The 19,516-nt window shown below is 41.3% G+C and overlaps 2 protein-coding genes across 4 annotated transcripts in view; one reads left to right on the top strand and one right to left on the bottom strand.

Moving 5' to 3' along the window:
* Nucleotides 1–561: 561 nt before the first annotated feature.
* LOC124881290 (zinc finger protein 319-like) lies at nt 562–18,973 on the bottom strand. Its single transcript, XM_047386835.1, has 9 exons — nt 18,672–18,973; nt 15,549–15,672; nt 6,913–7,097; nt 6,716–6,787; nt 6,500–6,632; nt 5,381–5,511; nt 3,992–4,227; nt 3,154–3,221; nt 562–2,325 (listed from the first exon to the last, which is right to left on the bottom strand). Exons 1-9 carry the CDS (start codon nt 18,859–18,861, stop codon nt 708–710), a joined length of 2,757 nt encoding a protein of 918 aa, XP_047242791.1. The 5' UTR covers nt 18,862–18,973; the 3' UTR covers nt 562–707.
* LOC124881286 overlaps nt 18,904–19,516 on the top strand; it is a 30,724-nt gene continuing 30,111 nt past the window's right edge. The window contains exon 1 of one of the 3 annotated variants that reach the window (XM_047386829.1): nt 18,904–19,232. In XM_047386829.1, the coding sequence (XP_047242785.1) occupies nt 19,025–19,232 (208 nt within the window). In that variant the 5' untranslated portion in view covers nt 18,904–19,024. The remainder of the gene's footprint in view (nt 19,233–19,516) is intronic. The other 2 variants (XM_047386828.1, XM_047386827.1) reach the window with 2 other exon arrangements.

Here is a 19,516-nt window from a genome sequence, read left to right as displayed (position 1 = left end):
ACGCAGTGAGTGTGAATAAAGGACATTGTGGTTGAGAAAAAAAAACTATTTCCAGGTCTTTCTCGAGCTTTCTTCAAGTTCAATATTCTTTTTATCCATGACAAATACATAATATGTTAAACGCTTCTGATATTAGTGTGTCTATGTAGGCGGTATATTTAATTATATTTTTAAAATTGTATCGATAAAGTTTTAGCTTCAGCATATTATCCGGATTCCTCTGAATTGCTACGTATGGAAGGTTGTAACTCACACTGTGATGAGAAAAAGACCCGGGGCATATCCAGAATTTCTTTCAAAGAAAAGAAAATCCATGATGTTTGGCAGTTGGAGTATAAAAGTCATCCAAAACTTCTAGTGCTTAATTAAGTTAATCTGCAGGGCATTATGCATACATATAACCAAATATTGTGCACATAAAAGAAAAATGTATCCCATGTTGTCAAATAATTTTACCAAGTCTTAGGACTGACTCCTGCAGAACTCCAGAACCAACTTTAGGATAGCTCCAGGATTCAACAGGAAGAAATGGGAAAATCACCATATCGTGAATGACTTAAATAATGTTTAACTGTTTTATTTCTTCTATCTAATTTGACATTACAAGTTAACCAACAAATCTGAGTTTTATATATGAATTGTATTAATATATACTCATCAATTTTAGTAAAGTCTGTCCCTGTTTTTCTGTCTTTGAACACCATCGTTCAGGCTTCTGATGAATCAGGGACAGGGTCTTCCTCCATCTGGTGGCTCTGAGATGGATCCAGGACATGGTCTTCCTCCATCTGGTGGCTCTGAAATTGATTCAGGACAGGGTTTTCATCCATCCGGTGGCTCTGAGATGGATCTAGGACAGGGTTTTCATCCATCCGGTGGCTCTGAGATGGATCTAGGACAGGGTTTTCATCCATCTGGTGGCTCTGAGATGGATCTAGGACAGGGTTTTCATCCATCTGGTGGCTCTGAGATGGATCCAGGACATGGTCTTCCTCCATCTGGTGGCTCTGAAATGGATTCAGGACAGGGTTTTCATCCATCTGGTGGCTCTGAGGTGGATCCAGGACATGGTCTTCCTCCATCTGGTGGCTCTGAAATTGATTCAGGACAGGGTTTTCATCCATCTGGTGGCTCTGAGGTGGATCTTGGACAGGGTTTTCCTCTGTTTGGTGACTCTTCATATGTGTTTTCAGACAGTGGCTCTGGGTGAAGGCTCTGTCACAGACGGTACACTTGTAGGGCTTGTCTCCATTGTGGGTTCTCATGTGGACCTTCAGGTGTTCCCGTCGGGAGCACTCTTTCCCGCAGACTGGGCAGACGAACATTTTGATGCCTCGGTGGATCTTGATGTGGCTGTCCAGGTTGGCCTTCTGTTTGAAACGGCGGCCGCACTCCGGGCACTCGTATGGAGCATCGTCGGAGTGAATCCTCATGTGTTTCTTCAAGTCACATTTGACCCAGAAGGCCTTGCTGCAGATGGCGCAGACAAACGGCCTCACGTTGCTGTGGGTCCTGAGGTGAGCCATCAGCGTTCCTTTCCAGAGAAACGTCCTGCAGCAGATGTGGCAGAGGAAGGTTCGATCCCTCTCCATGTGGGTCTTGTTGTGCACCTTCAACGAACCCTCGAGTTTGAAGCGCTTCCCGCAGATCTCACAGGCGTACTGCTTATCTTCAGAGTGGGTCAGCCTGTGCTGGGTCATAGCTCGGCGAAGGCGGAAAGACCTGTTGCAGACGTCGCAGACATGTTTTTCCTTGTTTGTGTGCAGCTTTTTATGGGATAACAGATGCGATTCCAAGCCAAATGTTTTAAGGCAAATGTCACACTTGTGTGGTTTATCCTCCACATGGAGCCATTGGTGATAATTTAGGGAAGCCATGTTTGTGAAGGTTTTACTGCAAACGCTGCATTTAAACTGACTCTCCCCAGTGTGCTTTGCAACGTGAAGGTTGAGACTCTGGATGGAGACAAACGTTTTCCCACAGTGTTGACAGCTGTGGACTTTTTGGTGATTTCGAAGATGCTCCTTTAACTCATCCACATTCTCAAACTTCTCCCCACAAGCGCCACAGACACCCTGAGGGTCGCTGATGTGATTCCAGACGTGGCTGATCAAACTCCCCAGCTGTCTGTACCAGGCTCCACACACTTTACATGACATTTTACTCTCCCCAGTCCTTCTCAACACACTTTTCTCCTTCGTTTTCCTTGTTCTTTTGGCGGTCTGAGGTTCAGGATCAGGGTTCCAGTTGTCATCTTCAGCATCATTCCCTGGGTCTACGCCATTTTCGCCCATCTCTGTGTGGTCCATACTTATATGGATAGGGCTGCAGAGGGAGAGGAAAAATTAATTCAGTGATGCATCAACACATTAACGTATTTGAAACCCTAATAAATAAACACATAGGTCTAAATTGCTGCGTGATTTGAGGAAAACATGATATGCATCAACATTTTTGAATGCTGCAAGAGGAAACTTATTATTTATCTCCCAACATTTTAAAATTGAAAACTCGGTATTTAGCTACATTTGATGTTATGGCAGTGAAACAATATATTTGTAGCTCCTCCAAAACCGTTTTACCAAAACAACTTAATGTCGTCCTGAAACATTTTCTGATGCATCAAACAACATCCAGCCATTCACTGTCTTCCACCGAGATCAGGTATCCTTGTCCCCACTGACTCTCCAGCTCATCTGGGGAAGCCTACGGTAGCCCCAGGCCACAAGGGACCGTGTTCTGGTTCTGCACCAATCCACCTTCTCTGGTTGAGAACCCTTAACAAAGCTACATATAGAGCTAACATGAGGTCTACGTGTAGCTTCAGGGTCAGAATCTGCTCCGATGCTCCATGGCTTGTGTGATGTCCATCACCAAACAACCAGATGCCTTTTGTAGCCAATTAACCAGCTTCTGGCTGGAGCTGAATATTTCAACGCAACACCGAGTTAAAAACTGGATCAACAAGATCTATGTTGTTTACGAGTGGAAAACTCAAGTCTTAGCTTGTTTTCTGTTAAAATAACTAAACAACTAACTGAGAACTGTACCAAACTCTAGGTGGACCTTGAACTAACAGTCTGGGCTGAACAGTTACTGCCCCTAATTACCCCAATGAAATAAAATGGATCACTGGTCCTGCTTATAATTTACCCTTCATGAAGGCTGGTTTCATTGCTCTTCATGACCCCAGGGTCGGCTGCAGGAGGGTCCTCTCTTTTCTGAAAGAAAATAGTCACAAATTAAATAAAGTTTTACATTTGGCTTCAGGTTGTGTATTTATTTGTTAGTGTGTAAATTCAACCCATTTATGTCTTAAAATGATCTTAATATTACAGCTATAGCCGATAACCGATATTATATATACTTCCCTATGCTTTCAACACCGTGAAACAACCACCACACTGCTGACACAATACCCACAATCCTGTGCTGCATCACGATCACGGTCACGTTAAAAAAAACTAAAACATGAAGCTGAATAACAGAAAAGAGTCACTGACCCTGAAAACACATCAGGGAATTTTAATTGATCGGAAGATTTTTTGGCAACAGCAAGTAAACCAATTTAATTACCAATCAGGATTAAGATTGTTTTACTGAAATAAATGAACTAACTTTAATCTCAGGTTAGATCATCCATGTTTTGCAAGTTTCCTCTGAACTATTTTTTCTATTAAAAAGCTCAAACATTTAAAAGTAACAAAAACTAAAGTTGCTGCAGACCAAAGATTTATAACAATTAAAGTCCAGCAGAAAATCCACATTATGGTCACAGAAATGACCAACTTAACAGACGCCACGGCAACTTATTTCTTCATTATAATTATGACAACGGTTCTACCAAACTGCTCAGCATCTAAGCTTTGGACCTCGGCTGGTAAAAGGTCGCCTACAGATAAAACACAACAAGTCTGTTTTTCTGACTAAAACAACTCGTCATCCTACATCAGTGTATTACAGAGTAAAAGGTTCTGAGACCGAGACGGACCCCCAGACGGATGTAGAGGGTCGGGTTTCCGTTGGACCTGTGGTTGGAGCAGATCTCCTCTGGAGTCAGAGTCTTCACCGACAGAGGCTGCAGCTGTCTGTTCTTAGCAGCTATGAAGATATCAAAAGGTTGACCAGCAGCCAGCTGAGGGAAGGTGGACCTCAGCAGGTCCATGAAGTCTAACTCCTGCAGGCCACGAGGACACTCCAGAACCGAGACCGAACTTTTCTGAAACACTGAGAATAAAATTAAATGTTTAGTCACCAGAATTTATTGTGTCCTGTATTCTTCACATTTAACAGTCTTTAGTTTGAATAATGGACCATCCATCTATCTGTTCCTCCATCCATCCATCCATCCATCCATCCATCCATCCATCTATCTGTTCCTCCATCCATCCATCCGTCCGTCCATCCATCTATCTGTTCCTCCATCCATCCATCCATCCATCCATCTATCTGTTCCTCCATCCATCCGTCCGTCCGTCCATCCATCCATGCATCTATCTGTTCCTCCATCCATCCGTCCGTCCATCCATCCATCCATCCATCCATCTGTTCCTCCATCCATCCATCCATCCATCTATCTGTTCCTCCATCCATCCATCCATCCATCCGTCCGTCCATCCATCTATCTGTTCCTCCATCCATCCGTCCATCCATCCATCCATCCATCTATCTGTTCCTCCATCCATCCGTCCGTCCATCCATCCATCCATCTATCTGTTCCTCCATCCATCCGTCCATCCATCCATCCATCCATCTGTTCCTCCATCCGTCCATCCATCCCTTCATAAATCCATCAATCCGCCCCTCCATCCATCTGTTCCTCCATCCATCCATCCATCCATCCATACATAAATCCATCCGTCCATCCATCCATCCATGCATCCATCCATCCATCCATCCATCCATCCATCCATCCATCCATCCATGCATCCATCCATCCATCCATCCATCCATCCATCCATCCATGCATCCATCCATCCATCCATCCATCCATCCATCCATCCGTCCATCCATCCATCCATCCATCCATCCATCCATCTATCTGTTCCTCCATCCATCCGTCCGTCCATCCATCCATCCATCTATCTGTTCCTCCATCCATCCGTCCATCCATCCATCCATCCATCTGTTCCTCCATCCGTCCATCCATCCCTTCATAAATCCATCAATCCGCCCCTCCATCCATCTGTTCCTCCATCCATCCATCCATAAGTCCATACATAAATCCATCCATCCATCTATCTATCTGTTCCTCCATCCGTCCATCCATCCATCCATCCATCCATCTTCTTACTGCAAGGCACCAGTGCTACCTTCTGCCACTCTGCAGCCCATAATGCATCTGACCAACAATAACTAGTCTGGGTTGTTTGAATCTTACCAGCCTTAGAGAGGACCTTGGTCTCAGAGTCCTCTAGAATTCGGATTCTGAGAGTCAAATGGTTCGGTGTGTCACTGATCCGAGTTCTGCCGGACCTTTTACCTCCAGACCGAACTCTGCAGGGAACCGACCTGCAGCAGGATGACAACTCTGATTGGCCGGAGTTTCACAGAGTTTAAAAATGTTGATGCTGTGTTTGAACTGTGATTTTCAACAAACTACAACGATTTTAAAATCAGCTTTGACTTTATTATAAATGGTCCTAATGGAGACACAGGGTCAGATTTCTACATAGACTCAAATATAAACATGCATTCGTCTCAGTCTTTTAAGAAGAAGTTCTGAAGGTTCCAGATAGGCCTTTTAGCTTGGCCCAAACCCGGTAACGTCTGGTTAGACATTATGACTGACTGCACCTGTGGTATATTACTGTGTCTGCTGTTGGGGGGATTTTTGTGTTTGGCAGCTTTAAGCCCTCATCTTTAGGCTGCTGTGGAACAGTTGGTTCCTGACTTACAAGCTTTAAATAACCGTTATTGAACAGCGGTCCTGGTCAGGGCGCACTGCATTCATGTAAATCTCAAAACGAAACAAGCCAGTGGGATTTGTATGAGTTGTGGCTTGTTTTTGCAGATATATTTCTCAGTTTAATGCTCTTTATCTAAATGTAAAGCCAAACTGCAGCTTTGTTTCGAACTGAACTGGTTAGAAATCATTTCTGCAGTTGGATAACGTGGAAAGAAAGCTTCACACTGAGTGGAAGAAAGGTCGGAGTTCAACTCAGGGTTAAACATTGGGATGTTAAGTTGAGGCTATAGCAGAGATGAGACAATAGAAGAGCATCTGCGTCGCCAGATAAGAACTAACCCTGGGGAGTGGTGGCTCCTTCAGCCGAGGGGGAAATGGGAGAAGAGGTCCATGTGTGACTGAGCCCAGGTTTGCTCTGAGTAAAGACTGAATGTTCGACCACCTCTTATTGATTTATGGTTGTTATTTACACCTAACAACGAGTCATCTATGGTTCTGGAGTCATTGTTTAGGGCATTCAAAGCATCGACCTCCAGCATCAGAGAAGAATACTAGAACATCTCTGGTTATTTAGATGCTCAGGTCTGTTACCTTGATGGTACTTCATAGTCTGGGTCTGTCAGGTATTCTTGTTTCAGTCTGGATGCTTTTGTCGGCTGTTTATCATCATCACCATCATCTTCATCATTCAGTGGCAGACAGTGTGTCTCAGATCCATCCACACCTGAACACAGCAGCAGTTGTACCCATGTCTAGGATGTCAAGAACTGTTTGAGTGTAAATGTTGCGTTTCCAGCCGAGTCCTACCCGTGTGCCGTGTGAGCTGCTGCTGCTCCTCTTCTTCCTCACCAACAACCACCACCTCATGGCTCTGCAGATCTGAGAGAAGCTTCAGTTAGTTTAGTCACAAAACAACATCTAAGCTGCTTTAAATTTGTAACTTTAGCTATAAAAACCAAGCTTCTCTGACTGTATTTAACCAGTATCTTCAGTCCACCACTGACCTCTCCTTTGGTCCTTGACCTGAGGCTGCAGGAGCTCCAGCTGCCTCTTCTGGTGGCTGATCTCCTGTCTGAAGCCCAAAGCTGCCTCCTCATAGTCGGCTACGGTCCTCTCCACCACCTTTAAGACTTCTCTGGTCGCTGTTGTCAGCTTCTTGGTGATGATTCTTCTCAGACTGTTGATGTTGCTGTAGTAAAAAGTTCAATGTTTTCAGTTACAATGAAACCTTCACAGTCCTGCAGGTACAGGAGAACTATCAGAACATAAAGCACACAGAAAGCTGCTCATTTTAAATCTATCCATCTGTGTGTGTCATGCAGCAACAAACAAAGCTCTGTCAGTTTCTATGAACAAGAAATTAGAGGTGCACCGATTGCAGTTTTATGGCTGATCACCGATTTTTAAAAAGCCTGATGTTGGATGGGTGCAAAAACTTGTTATCACTCATGTAAAAACCTTGGGTTGCAAGGCACCTGCACTATGCCTTCCTCCCTGTGTGTGTGAGATCATTGTTATCTCTGTGTGAACCAGCCTCCTTTCTGTCTCACACACACACACCCTGTCTGAACTGTCTGTTGAACTGTGCATATAAATAAAGAGATAGGGTGTCAAAACTTTGTAGTTTCACTGCAAAGTGGGCTACCCTTGTCACAAGTAACTATGACTGTATCGTTCTTACCTCTGAGTTGACTAAATAATACCTAACATTTATTGGTCCTTCGAAGCCGGATTAATTCAATAACCTTATTTCTCTTTGCTTTAACAGTGACTCTGGGATCCGTGGGGGAAGCCTGACGTCGAGCGAAGCACCGCTGCACAGCCTCCTTTAGCCGGAGTGGCTGAAAGTCCCGGTGTGTGTGAATTCACACCTGGCCAGTGGGTTATTGCCTTCCTCTGCGCGGGGTGACTCTCACAGGGTCCAAAGAGTCACCAAGAAGTCAACTCCGAGGTGAGACAGTTTTAAAATACAGTTCATAGGAAAAGTACTTAACAGTCGTTGGTAGTGCGTCGCCGGTAAGGACGCTGCATTAGGATGGTTTTATTCCACCGTGAAAGGAATAGTGACAAATTTGGTACAATTCCGCCGTGAAGGGGATTAAAGAAAACGACTGAGGATTATTCCCCTGCGAGGGAATAGAGTAAGCGCTATATAAATAAAAGAAGAAAAGTACTTAAAAGTCGTTGGTAGTGCGTCGCCGGTAAGGACGCTGCATTGGGATGGTTTTATTCCACCGTGAAAGGAATAGTGACAAATTAAGGTAGGGCCCCGCCAAGAAGGGGGCCAAATAAAACGACTAAGGGTTATTCCCCTGCGTGGGAATAGAATAAGCGCTATAAAAGTAAAAAGAACGGAGTAAATTGAGCTCATAAAATAACACCAAGTTAACTTAGAAAAATTACAAGGTACCTGAAACTAACTGTGTGACTGTGTTGTGTGTGTATGGAGGACTAAGCATTTTAATAGAATCATAGCAGGATTCTGCTAGTCCTGTGTTTTCTTTTGCCCAGATTAAAACTACGTACTGGTGACTTTGGAGATTCAGGTCGGATTTCATTCCAGAAAATTAACACCGCTGCGAATTAGTTGCAGTAGAAGGGCGTGTTAATGTCCTCTCCATAAAGTCTCATGCCAGTGACCTTTTATCTGGGACATTTATACTATAATTAAACTAACATAAAACATAATGGGGAAGAAACAAAGTAAACTAATTGACTTAGAATGGGAGGTAAAGTTTATGGAGAACTATGTAAAAGGAGCAGGTATGATCTGTCATAGATGGAATAAAAAATAAAAAACATGGGTTTTTGGGCAAATTAGATACAAAGGATGTCTTAAAATTACAAGGGGATCTAAAATTAGCAATAATGAAAACTAAAAAGAGAAAAATAACAAAGAACAATGGGGAAGAACAGAGAAAAAGCTCTGATTTAACAGAAATATGTGCACGATGGCATAAAAATACGGATTTTCAGGTAACTTAATTATCACTGAAATCCTAAAACTACACGGGGATCTTAAACTGGAGATTATGCATTCAAAAGATTCAAGAGACAATAAAAAACCTTGCCAGATTATAATTTCAAAGGGGACTTTTCAGTCCCTGAGTGCACACAGTTGATAAACAGATTAAAACAAAAAGATGAATTAAAAAAAACAACAATAAGAGCAGCTTTTAACTGACATAGCCATAATACTGAGGCCTTAAGAAAAGCACAGGAATAAACTTTCAGCTTAACTGAAAACAAATAAAGGGGGCGGACTGCCACCCATCCCAGGTTAGATTATAAAGACTAAGAGGTGGTTTTAGAGGACGTGGTAAAAGAAGTTAAAAGAGGAGGTGACAATGTGGACAACATGGAAACTGTCCAACTGGACAACCCAGTGAACAATGACTAGAGAAGGGAGAACAGAATGTTGTTAAAGAAGTAATCTGAGAGTAAAAGATTTTGTAGGCAAGCATTAGTGAGAAACAGGTGCTTTAAAAATCATTCTATGGTGTTATACTACCAACAATATCATGATAAAATGCAAAAGATTCATTTTACAGGGAAATAATTCCATATTTGGCTCAGATTGTGTGCATTCTTGATTTTTCCTCTTTGAGAGAAGTTAAATTTCAGCTCTGTGAAACGACCTTGACAAAGAGATGCAGCTGCCTGAAAACAAAGATTAAACTTCTGCAAACAACAGAAGCCTGTCTCTGCTGAAAGCTCTGAAAAAAATTGTAACTCTACCTCTGCATGTGTCAAACTCAAGGTCCGCGGGCCAAAACCGGACCTCAGAAGTTTAGTGATTCTCTAGAAGTAGAGCCTTTTAATATGGTGATTGTGTGCTTGAATGTTATTTTGTCAATCAATAAGCAGTTTTGTCTACATTCTGCCACAATCTGCCTTTTGAAAATGTTTTGAATCTTGATCTTTATGTATAAAAAAAAAAAAAAAAAGAAAAGAAAAATTGGCTAAAGTCTGCAGACACAAAATGAACTTGGATTGAAGCTCTAACTATGTTTATTTAATCTGAGATCTTCTCCAAATGCAACAGTATATGTCAGTCTACATGAGATACTAACAACTTCACCTACTGGTATAATATAAAGATCTGATTGAATATGTGAAACAAACAATGATGAAAGTTTTTCAACAGGTGATGCTCATCCAGGAGGAAGACAGTGTTCCTAGGAAATGCAGCTCATTCATTAACAATCATTTTTCTCTTATAGGTGGAAGTTTTGCTGACTAATCATAGGCTGAATCTATGAAACATTATGAGCACAGACCAAATGACCAAGGTTCTGACTGACTTATGAACCTCACTGACCTGACAATGATAACATGACACCCAACAGATAACACCTTTAAGGTAGACCCACTAAGACCACCTTATTGATTCTTGGTGAATAAAAAAGAATTGAAGCGTTCAAAACAGACCTTGTGGAAACAAAAGGGGTTATGAGGAAACAATGTACATTTTAAGAATAATAGAAGTCAAATTATGTTCAAATTTTTGCAAATAAAAATTACTCTGACAGAGAAATAAGTAAGTAGTGTGTGAATGTGTGTGAATGGGAATGACTGATTTCATTGTAATGCATCTTTGAGGGACCTTAAAAGCGCTAATAAAGGTCTGATGTTCTGATGATCTTTGCCAAATTTATATCTTAATAAGGTTTCCAGAATCTTTTTCGAAAAATCATATAAAGATAGCAAAGGTTCTACCTGTATTGAAAATACTGATAACCATAAGAAAGTTCATAGATCTGTCTTCAATTTTTCATAATTCTTTTACAAACAGGTTATTTAAACTTTCATGTGGCCAAATGTCTGTGTTTGACTTTCTGTTTTTGTGAAATAAACGTCTGTTTCATGTTATGTAAAAATTAGAGTCCTCAACATTACCATAATAATATTAGGTCAGTTCTCTATGGTAAAACAAAAAGATTTTAACAGATGTTTAGACTTTTTCCAGTCAGGTTCAAAATGATTGAATTAGACTCAAACTTAACATAAGATGAAATGAACCTTAACAGAATTACTGGACTGGACTGAAATAGAGAAAACTTGAGTTAATTGAAACAAACTTTAGTTACTTGAACTAAATACAAAGCTGACTGAAACTGTATGTTGTATCTATAAAACTGGGTAAGATAAACTAAGATTATAAGATATAATATGCCCTTCATTTTTTGTGTTCATCAGTGAGTGAGTTTTTATTTTTTATTTTTAATAAGAACTAAACCAAGCATTATTTATAATAATAGCAAATACCAAAAATATTGATCTCATTTTTAAATGTAATAAGGACTTACTTTATAAAATATGATAAAAAAGAATAATAAGAATTTGGAAAAACAGAGGCTTTAAACCTCTGCAGGAACAGCACTGACACTGTCAAAGGTAGATCCTAATACAGGAATCTGGAAGCTCATTCTGGCGTGGATAGTCAAAGTCCATCCAAGGACACATTTAGATGAGGCAGAGGGACAAATACAGGGATTAGCTGAGAGCAAAGAGAGCAACATGCATCCTGCCTTAGCTGCTGTCCCACCTGAACTATGGTCCCAATCATCAACTGATGTAGGACTTATAAAGGGGTTCCCACCATACAAGGTTAAACTAATATCTGAAAAAAGGCCATTAGTCCGTCAATACCCCTTAAAGCCAGAAGCTGAAGAAGGTACTAAGCCAGTAATACAAGATATGTTGAAGTCAGGAATATTAAGAGAAGCACCTGACGCTACATGCAAGACATATCACACTGACATCGCTATTATTATCACACCCAAACATAACTCTAAAAAGATGTGCCCTTTAAATCCAAGTACTCTAATACCTACTGCAGAAGATGGAAAACCACATTCTTATAAAGCAAAAGTTGAAGAAGACACCAAACCCAGACAAGACATTTCTCAAACCCTTATACCAGATTCATGTGTTGTGTTTGTAGATGGCTCAGCATCTAAAGATGAATATGGAAAGAATAGAGTTGGTTATGCAGTAACAACCATCGATAGGATAATAGAAGCTAAATCTCTACCCAATACATGCTCAGCCCAAACAGCAGAATTATATGCTGTAGTAAGAGCATGTGAATTACATGAGGGACAAATACTTACTATATACACAGACAGCCAATACGTTTTCGGATCAGTACATCACCATGCTAAGATTTGGCAAAATAGAGGTTTTAAGACATCATCAGGGACAGAACTAACTCATTTCAACCTATTAAAGAGAAAATGTCAGATCTGCTATTTATAGACACAGACGTGCTGAAAGACGCCCAACAGTCAGCAACCAAGACAGAAATAAAGGCCTGGCTAAAGAAAGGAGCACAGAAAAAAGATGACATCTATCAGATAGAAGATAAACCAATCCTCCCAAAAAAGTTATACAACACAGCAACTACAGTGACACATTGGGAAGACCCACGTGTCAAGGGGGGAATATGTCACATCTGGTAAAGCATTAATGCTACACTATAAATATTTCTGACTATGCAAAGAATTTTTGCAGATCATGCATAATTTGTTGCAAACACGGGGGAAGAAATATTGCCTAGTTGTAATAGATGAACCTAGTGACACATTTCTTCCCCACATATGGTATCCCACAGATTATAAGGTCAGATAATGGAACTCATTTTGTAAATAAATTAATAGATCTAAGTTCTAATGCATTAGGGTTTCAGTTAAAGATTAAGGAAAACAATGGAAGAAACAGGGAGGCCATGGCCCGAATGCCTATCCCTGGTTAAATTATGGATGAGAATAACTCCAAATCAAACCGGTCTTACTCCATTTGCCACCTACTGTACATCATTGTATAACTCCACCCACTATATTCTGAGTCTGAGATCACGTGACACCAAGTTGCTGATGTGAATTTGTATTCTCAAAGAAATAGTACATGGCAGACCGTTTTCTCTGCCCTCTGACATGAATGAAATAGAGAAAGCACAACAGGAACCTTCATTAGCTGAGTGGATGAATAAAATGTTGCAGACAAAAGAAGAACAAATGTCCAGTGGTCTGCCGATAATCTCTGCTCCTATCCCACAGAATGAGGCCTGGAGACCTGGTCCTGATTAAGACACTCCACCGGAAGGATTGGAGCACTCCTTGGTGGAAAGGGCCGTTTCAAATACTCCTGACAACGCCCACAGCTCTGAAAATAGCAGAGAGGCCTTCCTGGATCCATAAAAGCCACTGTAAGCCAGTTTTGCCATTACAGGAGCCAAACCAACCGATGGGGTAGCAGAGGAAGTCCGGGTTCAAAGATGGCCCAGCGTCTCAAACCGGTGAAGAAAACAGCTGATCTGCGCCCAATTATAAAATGGCTCTCTGTAACATGTGGCCAGGACTGATAAGCCTGAGCTTAATTCTGGTAGCAGGACTCTTTCTCTATCTAAAGCAGGATCCACAGGAGGTGATACCGAACCAGAAGAGATGGACATCAGACTGGACCCATCTCAGAACACTGACGGAAGAACATGACGCACATCCATTCCTACAGAATTTCTGGTATTGTTCATGGTGGCATATGCAACACTGAACCAGGTAGAAATGCACGAAAATGAAGGGGACGATTATGATGACATGTTGTAAATAAATCACATCAAAAGCCTGAGTGTACTCATACATTGTATTTCATAAAATAACCTTACAGCAGAAAATCGGAAGAAGTTGTTGCTTAAGTGAAATGAGAAAAAGTACAATGATGACATAAACAGGGCAGATTTTTTAATTCCTTTATTTTTATGATTTCAAGTATTATTCTTTTATTTTTATGATTTCAAGTATTATTCTTTTATTTTTATGATTTCAAGTATCATTCTTTTATTTTTATGATTTCAAGTATTATTCTTTTATTTTTATGATTTCAAGTATTATTATTTTATTTTTATGATCTCAAGTATCATTATTTTATTTTTATGATTTCAAGTATTAATCAACATTTAACTTTTAATGGTCGCCGAGGGCGGCGGGGCCGTATGAGTATTTCCCACAAAATATAATCTGTTTACCGTCCGTGGGTTTTCGCTCATACAAAGTATTTTTCTTACTCGTTTTTATATTAAATGTTTTTACTTGTGATAAAAGGAGGGACTGTTGGATGGGTGGGAGGACTTGTTATCACTCATGTAAAAACTTTGGGTTGCAAGGCACCTGCACTATGCCTTCCTCCCTGTGTGTGTGAGATCATTGTTATCTCTGTGTGAACCAGCCTCCTTTCCGTCTCACACACACACACCCTGTCTGAACTGTCTGTTGAACTGTGCATATAAATAAAGAGATAGGGTGTCAAAACTTTGTAGTTTCACTGCAAAGTGGGCTACCCTTGTCACAAGTAACTATGACTGTATCGTTCTTACCTCTGAGTTGACTAAATAATACCTAACACCTGACCTGCCGATTACGATTTTGGTTGATTTTTTTAGTAACTGACACTGTGAGGTGTTATAAGGCCACAATACACCTTCAATGTTCCAATCTTTATTGAAAAACACTGAACAAAACCCGTTAAACAATACAGACTTGTTTTAACTGCACATGAGGCAGGGCTCTCAAATATAAATGAAAAGTTTAAAGTATTGCAGTTCCTTTAGTCTTTCATTTTTCACATTTTAAAAACAAATTAGTAGATGAGATTGGTGATAAGGTCGATCTCACATTTAAGTATCGACCGATCCCCAATCACTGAAATTAGCATCTTCATCCTGGAGAGGCCACAAGTACCCTGGTTTGAATCCCACCACCTGCCACTCTGGGTCCCTGAGCATGACCTTTAACCCCCGAATGCTCCCCGGTCGCCGCAAAATGGCAGCCCTCTGCTCCCCAAGGGATGGGTTAAATGCAGAGGACAATTTCTCCATTGTGAGATCAATAAAAGTCTAATTTATTTATTTAAAACACAGAAGCACTGAAACAGGAGTACCTTCTATGATAAAAAAAAACTAAGGGATAACATAAGGTTAATGCAAGCAGTAGTTCCATCAATGGCTTCATCTATAAAGCATACCACAGAGACACTGAGCTAGGAGTACTCTCTATAGATTGAAAGGTTTAGTGACAGTACAGTTTGGTTGAACTTCAACTACGATACGACATAAACACTCAGCAGACACGACATTAATCCAACAGCTCCTCATTGAGCTGAAAGTAGGCAGTGGATGACATGATGCTTTAGATGTAAAACCTCAGAAATGTACAATGAAAAAGAAACATAGGAAGCAATAATCATTTGAAAAGTCAAATACAAGCTGCAACAATAATCCTTCTAATATCCAGTCTCCTTTGCTTTAATAAGAAAGAAAAACAACCATAAACAGTTTTTCTGTCCTTGCTACTTGCTACCCTGGTTCCTGGAAAAGGTTCCTCTGTGGAAACACACCTGAAGGCTTCTACTCCATATTGTAGAGCTCATGTCAGATCATCTGAGCAGTTCTGCCCTCAAACACTCACCTTTTCATGGACATTTACAAAACACTCATGAACATCAATCCCTGCATTTACTTATTGAATAACGGCTTTGAGCATGACTCTGACCGGAGGCCCTTTTTAAAACCATCATCAGACCTGAGTAACAGCAGAGTGTGCAGAGACTCATCTGCTCTTTATTTGGCCCACAGGACGTGTACCTTGGTGGTGTTTTATCCTGTGGATCCTTCAGGACTTCTTCGTTTCGTTTGAAGATTGTTGTTGGCTCCGCGCCTTCATTAGAGAGGTTCTGCGGTAGACCGGGACTCTCAGCTGCCTCCACACCTGAAAACAACAACAGAGTCTGGTTCGGATCTCTGACATGTTTCAACAACTTCAGTCTGTTTCCAGCTGAGTCCTACTTGAGTTCTGTGTGAGCTCCTCCAGTTTCTCACCAACAACCACCACCTCATGGCTCTGCAGACCTGGAGGCAGCGCTTTGGCTTTTCAGTCAGAATCAAACATCTGATCATTATTTCAGCTGTGACTTCACTTAATGCTGCCAGAGACGGCTAAAATAACAGTTTCTGGAGCCAATAAACCAAACACTAAATTAAAAAAAAGTCATTAAACAGAACATACAGACCAATGTGAAGCATCCGCCACAGATTTATATTTATATGCTGCTTTAACTCATCTTAAACAAGTGGTACAGTCAGACAAATTACAGAAGAACATCTGTTTCTATTAAAGACGAACCGATATGAAAATCTGGGCCGATATCAATATTTACCGATATTACAGGTCCTTCTCAAAAAATTTGTATATTGTGATAAAGTTCATTATTTTCTATAATGTCATGATGAAAATTTAACATTCATATATTTTAGATTCATTGAACACTAACTGAAATATTTCAGGTCTTTTATTGTTTTAATACGGATGATTTTGGCATACAGCTCATGAAAACCCAAAATTCCTATCTCACAAAATTAGCATATTTCATCCGACCAATAAAAGAAAAGTGTTTTTAATACAAAAAACATCAACCTTCAAATAATCATGTACAGTTATGCACTCAATACTTGGTCGGGAATCCTTTGGCAGAAATGACTGCTTCAATGCGGCGTGGCATGGAGGCAATCAGCCTGTGGCACTGCTGAGGTCTTATGGAGGCCCAGGATGCTTCGATAGCGGCCTTTAGCTCATCCAGAGTGTTGGGTCTTGAGTCTCTCAACGTTCTCTTCACAATATCCCACAGATTCTCTATGGGGTTCAGGTCAGGAGAGTTGGCAGGCCAATTGAGCACAGTGATACCATGGTCAGTAAACCATTTACCAGTGGTTTTGGCACTGTGAGCAGGTGCCAGGTCGTGCTGAAAAATGAAATCTTCATCTCCATAAAGCTTTTCAGCAGATGGAAGCATGAAGTGCTCCAAAATCTCCTGATAGCTAGCTGCATTGACCCTGCCCTTGATAAAACACAGTGGACCAACACCAGCAGCTGACACGGTACCCCAGACCATCACTGACTGTGGGTACTTGACACTGGACTTCTGGCATTTTGGCATTTCCTTCTCCCCAGTCTTCCTCCAGACTCTGGCACCTTGATTTCTGAATGACATGCAAAATTTGCTTTCATCCGAAAAAAGTACTTTGGACCACTGAGCAACAGTCCAGTGCTGCTTCTCTGTAGCCCAGGTCAGGCGCTTCTGCTGCTGTTTCTGGTTCAAAAGTGGCTTGACCTGGGGAATGCGGCACCTGTAGCCCATTTCCTGCACACGCCTGTGCACGGTGGCTCTGGATGTTTCTACTCCAGACTCAGTCCACTGCTTCCGCAGGTCCCCCAAGGTCTGGAATCGGCCCTTCTCCACAATCTTCCTCAGGGTCCGGTCACCTCTTCTCGTTGTGCAGCATTTTCTGCCACACTTTTTCCTTCCTACAGACTTCCTACTGAGGTGCCTTGATACAGCACTCTGGGAACAGCCTATTCATTCAGAAATTTCTTTCTGTGTCTTACCCTCTTGCTTGAGGGTGTCAATAGTGGCCTTCTGGACAGCAGTCAGGTCGGCAGTCTTACCCATGATTGGGGTTTTGAGTGATGAACCAGGCTGGGAGTTTTAAAGGCCTCAGGAATCTTTTGCAGGTGTTTAGAGTTAACTCGTTGATTCAGATGATTAGGTTCATAGCTCGTTTAGAGACCCTTTTAATGATATGCTAATTTTGTGAGATAGGAATTTTGGGTTTTCATGAGCTGTATGCCAAAATCATCCGTATTAAGACAATAAAAGACCTGAAATATTTCAGTTAGTGTGCAATGAATCTAAAATATATGAATGTTACATTTTCATCATTACATTATGGAAAATAATTAACTTTATCACAATATGCTAATATTTTGAGAAGGACCTGTATTTACATTTCCATAACCCTTCAACAATGTGAAAAAATGACCACACCACTGACGTCGCTTCTCTGTTTCAGTTAAATACCCACAATCCTGTGCTTCATCACCATCACATGACCAAACAAACCAGTTTATTTATCGTCCGATACCGATTGGATAATGTCGATATATCGCGCATCACTAGTTTTTATGATCAGTCTTCATCTAAACATGAGACAGTATGATAAGTATCAGAGTACGGCGGCTCGACATCAGATCTTACATCTAAAATCATTACTTTGTTGACGTATCACATAAAATACGCTAAACTTTGTGGTTTTATCGTTTCAACGTCTGAAAAAGCTCAAGGGGGTGGGAAAACTTTTGAATCTGATGCAATTCTCACAAAAAGGGATTAATAATATAGTTTGAATTCTATGTAAAGGGTCGTGAAACAGTTTGTTGTAACTGATGCAGGAGTTCCTCAGGGAATCATTGTAGGTCCCATTCTTTTCCGTTAACATATTAAGCATCTTCCAGATGTGGGTCCTGAAACTGGCCTTCATTCACTGACGATAAGAACAATTGTTCCTGTGGCTTCAGAGAAGCTTCAACTTCAACTCTTAACACGGAGAAAACTGAGCAGTTAGTCACTACACAGGTAGCAGAACATCTGGGATCACAGTAGATGAAGAATTCAATTTTAAAGGTCATATAAAATGAATCTGAATTGTTTCAATATGATAAGAAACTGTCTTACAGGTCAAACGGATGGTTTTGACATTTGATGCTCAGTAAATGTTGCTAACACGTCAGGTAAAGAGGTATAAAACAGCAAGGAGCCTCATGTTTTCACATCTTTATGATGAACCTGGTTTCACCTAAATAACTGAAGCTTCACGACATCCTCAGCTTATCCACATCTCATCTGAACATTTGGCTCTCAGTCCACCACTGACCTCCTCTGTGCAGTTTGACCTGAGGCTGCAGGAGCTCCAGCTGCCTCCTCAGGCGGTCGACCTGCTGCCTGAAGCCCGAAGCCTCCTCCTCATAGTCGGCTACGCTCCTCTCCACCACCGCCAGGACTTCCCTGGTCGCGCTGCTCAGCTTCTCGGTGATGACTACTCTGAGCTCATTAGTTGTAGACATCTTTATTAACTCTCAGACTGAACAGCTCCGTGAAAACACCCTGTATTTCCTCTGCATTGCGCTCTGAACCATTTCCGGGTTAAGGGATTCCCTCTCTTCGCTACAGCTCGTTAGACTTCCGGGGTCAAAGTTAGCCGAGCTGGACCCGCTGAGGGATGCAGCCATGAAGGCTAACATGTCCAACAGCCACTGTCTGAGGGGAATAATCACAGAGAAGCTGAGCATGGCCGCCTCGGAGATCCTAGCGGCCGTGGAAAGGACGCTGGCCGTGTACGAAGCGGAGGCTTCCGGCTTGAGGCAGGAGCTGCAGCTGGAGCGACAGAAGTGGCAGCCCGAGCTGTTCCAGCCCCGGGTGAAAGAGGAACCTTCAGGTCGGCTGTTTTCCAACAAGAAAATCCTATTAATGTGCTAACTCCGCGGTTTCATAGAAATATTCATTTAGTATCTCTCATCTTGCTTTAGAGTCGCTGTGATGTAAGGTCGGATAAATGGTGAAAAAAATAAAAATGTTGTCTAATTTTCATCAAACATGAACCGTTAACCTGGAATGTATTTCTGTTCAGGCGCCATCAGTAAATCGCAAGATTTTGCATTTACGGTTTATAAAGATGCAATTAAATAATAGTTTCTTATTAAAAACGCGTTTTTAATGCGA

The sequence above is a fragment of the Girardinichthys multiradiatus genome, chromosome 14, assembly GCF_021462225.1.
Source record: "Girardinichthys multiradiatus isolate DD_20200921_A chromosome 14, DD_fGirMul_XY1, whole genome shotgun sequence".
NCBI classification, from domain to species: Eukaryota; Metazoa; Chordata; class Actinopteri; order Cyprinodontiformes; family Goodeidae; genus Girardinichthys; species Girardinichthys multiradiatus.
This window is presented reverse-complemented; position numbering and strand designations above follow the sequence as displayed.

Excerpts from the sequence above, each read along its gene's own strand:
- LOC124881290 (XM_047386835.1), bottom strand. The coding sequence starts at position 18,861 with ATGTCTACAACTAATGAGCTCAGAGTAGTCATCACCGAGAAGCTGAGC. Across the intron at positions 15,673-18,671 it reads GGTCAAACTGCACAGAGGAG|GTGTGGAGGCAGCTGAGAGT; the intron begins GTCAGTGGTGGA and ends TGTTGTTTTCAG. Across the intron at positions 6,788-6,912 it reads GGTCAAGGACCAAAGGAGAG|ATCTGCAGAGCCATGAGGTG; the intron begins GTCAGTGGTGGA and ends AGCTTCTCTCAG.